At 43.8% G+C, this 4,970-nt stretch overlaps 1 protein-coding gene across 1 annotated transcript; it reads right to left on the bottom strand.

Moving 5' to 3' along the window:
• Window positions 1–586: 586 nt before the first annotated feature.
• rnaset2l (ribonuclease T2, like) lies at window positions 587–4,426 on the bottom strand (the record flags this gene model as incomplete). The annotated part of the gene is made up of 7 exons (XM_031841187.1): window positions 587–905; window positions 1,513–1,587; window positions 2,876–2,924; window positions 3,016–3,129; window positions 3,959–4,026; window positions 4,117–4,174; window positions 4,336–4,426. Coding segments are annotated over 7 exons (641 nt in total), but the record flags the coding sequence as incomplete, so codon positions are not given.
• Window positions 4,427–4,970: the final 544 nt, after the last annotated feature.

The following is a 4,970-nucleotide window of genomic DNA, read 5'->3' as shown; positions in this document are numbered from 1 at the left end:
TCTCTCTCTCTCTCTCTCTCTCTCTCTCTCTCTCTCTCTCTCTCTCTGTCTCTCTCTGTGTCTCTCTCTCTGTCTCTCTGTCTCTGTCTCTCTCTGTCTCTCTCTCTCTCTCTCTGTCTCTCTCTCTCTGTCTCTCTGTCTCTCTCTCTGTCTCTGTCTCTCTGTCTCTCTCTGTCTCTGTCTCTCTCTGTCTCTCTCTCTGTCTCTGTCTCTCTCTGTCTCTCTCTCTGTCTCTCTCTCTGTCTCTCTGTCTCTCTCTGTCTCTGTCTCTCTCTCTGTCTCTCTCTCTGTCTCTGTCTCTCTCTGTCTCCGTCTCTGTCTGTCTCTCTCTCTCTCTCTCTCTCTCTCTCTCTCTCTCTGGTCATGTTATTTTTTATAATTTTTACGTTAGCGTTGCTGTATTCTCACCAGTGGTCTGAATCTGTTTTTAGTGCTTTCTGAATGTTCTGTCAGTACTTTTTTTTTGATGGAGGTTTAAAGAAAGTGTAACATGTCAATAAACTGTGAACCAGTTCATGTGTTTGTCTACATGTTAGACTTTTAGCGGTGCAACCAAACACCCTAAAACACCACACACACACATACATTTAAATCCTTTAAATGTCTTTATTTTAATATTGAGCTGTTACAGGTAAACTGGTGTTACACGTATTTAACTGTATTAATCACTAACTCTTGATACCAAACATTCAAAGTCATTGATTAGCGATTAGCTTCCGTTAGCCACAGGGCCGCTGTGGATCCTGGTGGTCGATGGGGAAGTAGTAGAACGGGACCTGGGGGGGGCAGGGGTGCCCGTGGGAGGAGTTACGGGGGGGCGCCGGGTTACCGTCGTCGTGGTGGTGACAGCCGACGGTGAGGTTGTGAGACAGAGGAATCTTGACCTGGAACCACACCTCTCTGTCCTGAAGGGGGAGGAGTCAGATGAAACCCAACTGGTAGGATGCCAACACTCTATTCATCAGGGCCCGAGCACCGACGTAGTCGGAGCGGAGGACCTGTTATTCTAATGTTCATTATTAGGTGCTTGGGATACTGGGGATTAATTTAAATTTGGCATGCAAGCCAGTTTTTGCGAAAATTGCAGTGTGATTGGGGTGGCCAGCTGCGGTATGAAATATTGTCTCGATAGCGCCCCCTATGGAGTAGCCCCAACATTGGGTTTCACCTAGCTGTATGACATTTGGTAGGTATGTGGAACGTGATGGGATGCACAAAAAATCCTCTTGGAGTTTGTGGTGAAGTGTTTAAAGGTTCTAATCTCACACTCCAGAGCCTCACAGCCTCTCTGTATTTTATTAGGTGTTGTTTGGATGTCAGTATCTCAGAGGTATTCATTTAACTGTGATATAAAATACAGAGAATTCTCACATTTAAAGACGATTGTACCAGTGGAGCTGCAGCATATAAATACCTGAAATGTTATTGAAATAGTTTATTTCAGCAGTGCAGACAAGAATCAGACGGGACTCGAGGACAGAGGAACGTTTAGATGAAGACAGAAGATCTGACCTTTTCGTCTGTAATGCACTGGATCTCATGTTTGTCTCCCAGATGTGGAGCCAGAACCTGATGAACCTCCACAAGCTACGAAAACACAGGAAGCAAAGTATCGTGTGAGGAAGCACACAGCAGGAGCTCCTGATGTACTGATGAGTACAAACACACACACATCTGAGGATCAGTGCAGCAACATCTGTAACCACAAACATGCAGTCAATGCACCGCATGTGATGAGAACCTGGAGATAAATAGATGATAATATTAGACAGGGTGTCAGCTGGGTCGTTAAATCTATTTAAACTTTATGGATCAATTTAGCAACAATTTAAAAGTCCTTAAAAATTCAGGATCTTGTTTTTAATATGTATACTTGTGATTAAATGTAATGGAAAAAGAAATGTCATTTAAAGTCGAGGTTAGGGTTGGTGTGGTGTTTAAAAATGTTTTAAAGAAATTCATAGTATAGTTATTAAAATATTGTAAAAAGTATTGTTGAGAAGGCGTATTGATGGCGGCTGCAGCGGGTGATGAAGGCGTATTGATGGCGGGTGATGAAGGCGTATTGATGGCGGGTGATGAAGGCGTATTGATGGCGGGTGATGATGGCGTATTGATGGCGGGTGATGAAGGCGTATTGATGGCGGGTGATGAAGGCGTATTGATGGCGGGCGATGAAGGCGTGTTGATGGCGGGCGATGAAGGCGTGTTGATGGCGGGCGATGAAGGCGTGTTGATGGCGGCTGCGGCGGGCGATGAAGGCGTGTTGATGGCGGCTTCCTTCATAAAGAGTCAAGATGGCAACGACTTCCCATCAGGCCACATGAGCACACTCTAGCACAGGTTGAATGTAGCGTGGTACTGATGGTGTCGTCCTGTTGGAAGTAGTAGGCGTGGGCTGACTATTGTGTTTACCTTGATTCCTCCTGTGTTTAAGTTAGGGAGGTTAGTGGTTATATTTTGGGTTTCTTTAATTTAGATTCATTTTTCTTTAAGATTAGAGGTGCATCACTTTGTTTTGTGGCCATTGGATCGCCCCGAGTTCTGACATTGATCCAGTATGTTCATCATAATGTAAATAAATCTGTTTGTACACTCAGTGATCGGTCTCTCTGGTTGTTTGGGACTTGGTTCATGTTGGTTCATGGTAACCTTTGGTATAACCATAGTATGAATGTAAATCTAAGAAATGTCATAGTACAGTATTTAATTGAAGAAGGGTTGAAGAAAGTCATAATATAGTCGGCCATTAACTGTAAAAACAATCCATATGTCAAAAGTCATAAAGTCATGATCTAGTATGGCATAAAACAAATTACAATAAAGATTCAGTCTAGTTTGTCATAAAGAATGTCTTCATCATGTCAGTTGTTACCTTATATGGTCGTTCACAGGACGGAATGATACCAGCGTCCTCCAGCAACCTGCAGAGAAGAGAACAGTTTACTGTGACGTCATCGTCTTTCTGCAGATCCACTGAGTTCACATCGTCGGCTTGCGTGCGTGCGCACTAACCTTTGGATATCAAACTGTCCTCGTAGTTTGAGGCAGATCTGGAAGTATCTGAGTGGAGAGTTCATCCCTTCAACACACGCTGCACACACTCCGTGTTTCTCCCACTCTTGTCTCCTGTCACACACACACACACACACACACACACACACACACACACACACACTGACAGATGAACGCTGATGAAAACACATCAATGCATGTTAACATTAATTATTCTCTCCGTTCATCGATCGCTCTGTAAATGTCAACAAACTGTTACAAACACATCGTCTCATTAAAATGTTTTTTGTTTTGTCGGTTATGACAGAAATACTTATGTGCAGTATAAAGTACAATATGTATCTCTGAGGTGTAGTGGAGTGTAAGTATAAAGTAGCAGTAGAATAGAACTACTAAAGTAAAGTAACTTGAGTTTGTATACATAAGAGCAGTGCTAGAGTAAATGTACATTGTACTGATGTTAGAATAAATTAATAACTACAGTATGAAGGCAAATCACTGTCAAAATCTGAGAGCGCAAATGAGATCCATGCGTGCACGAAAATCACACAGCCGCGCACGTATTTTACTTTGACGAGCACTTTTACGTAACTCCGCGAGCAGAATTCCGTCTCGCGTGAGCAAAAGTCGCTCGCGAAGCCTAAACCCGCTCGCTCGCGAGTAGTTTTTATTTTTGACAGTAAGTGGGCGGACCCAGTCACCATTGTATCTCCACATCTAATTGGTTACAATCCTCGTCTTTGGTTTATCTCGCGCGAGACGCAATTCTGCTCGCGGAGTGATGTAAAAGTGCTCGTCAAAGTAAAATACGTGCGCGGCTGTTTGATTTTCGCGCGCGCATGGATCTCATTTGCGCGCTCGGACTTTGACAGTGATTTGCCTTCATACTACAGTGTGTTCATAGTGATGGAGGAACAACACTGATGAGGTTCTGACTTCGTACCAGAAGTGGAAGCTGGGTTGAGTTCTCAGTAAAGACGGCCAGTGTTCCTTCAGCTCTGCATCCAGCTCCTGGAAGACAGAGATCAGGTCTCAGCCTCAGATGCATCAGTGTACCTGGTCTCGGGTTCGCCAGGCGAGCTGGTCTGGACCGGGACTCACCTGGACGTCAGATTCAAACATGGGCCAGCACATACAGCAGCACCGAGCCTTCAGAGGCCTGCAGGCAAGAACACACGAGCGTTGACATTAAAGTATTTAATTGTTAGCATTATAATAATTATTAGCTCGTTATTATTAAGACCTGATACTTGATTAAATTGTATCATAAAGTACAAACATCTTAACAATATGAAGATGAAGATGTAATCGTGTACTTACCACAGACCGTGGATGGTCCAGTTGTTGATACTTGGAGGAATGGTGCAGAGAGTTTCTTCATCTAAAGACTGAGGCGACAACGTGAAGGAGGCTCAGTCTGTCCTACATCCTCACTTCCTTCTCTAGTGCCTCCTTTTGTTTCATAACCTCCACTTTTGTCCTTCTGAACTTCCTCTTTTACTTCCTCCTCACCTACTTCACTACCTCCTTTATTTACTTCCTTAACCTCTTCTTTCCTTCTCTACCTCCTTAGTAAAGGTTCACTGGGTACATCCCAAGTCTCTTAATGTCATCCCCGTTTCCCTCACTTGGGTCCTTTCCTTGCGTCCTAGTCCCTCCCACCAGGGATGCATGGAGGAAACCATGCAAGGAGAGAGGAACGAGGAGATATGTTTTAGGAGACATGAGACGTCCTTTCCTCAGTAGCGTCACATGAAGCAACGTCTGTTTCTGATGACGGAGGATCAGCTGATCACAACTGATCAGCTGTCAGTCGGCTTTAACAGCTGGAGAGACTTTAGATAAGTTAGTGTGTGTTCACATGATCACTGTACTTAATAACAGTAACTAATAACACTAATAACTCATAAAGACACACAGTAATCACCACTGTACTTAATAACAGTAACTAATAA

The sequence above is a fragment of the Anarrhichthys ocellatus genome, unplaced genomic scaffold (genome assembly GCF_004355925.1).
Source record: "Anarrhichthys ocellatus isolate YVR2014 unplaced genomic scaffold, GSC_Weel_1.0 scaffold3965, whole genome shotgun sequence".
NCBI classification, from domain to species: Eukaryota; Metazoa; Chordata; class Actinopteri; order Perciformes; family Anarhichadidae; genus Anarrhichthys; species Anarrhichthys ocellatus.
This window is presented reverse-complemented; position numbering and strand designations above follow the sequence as displayed.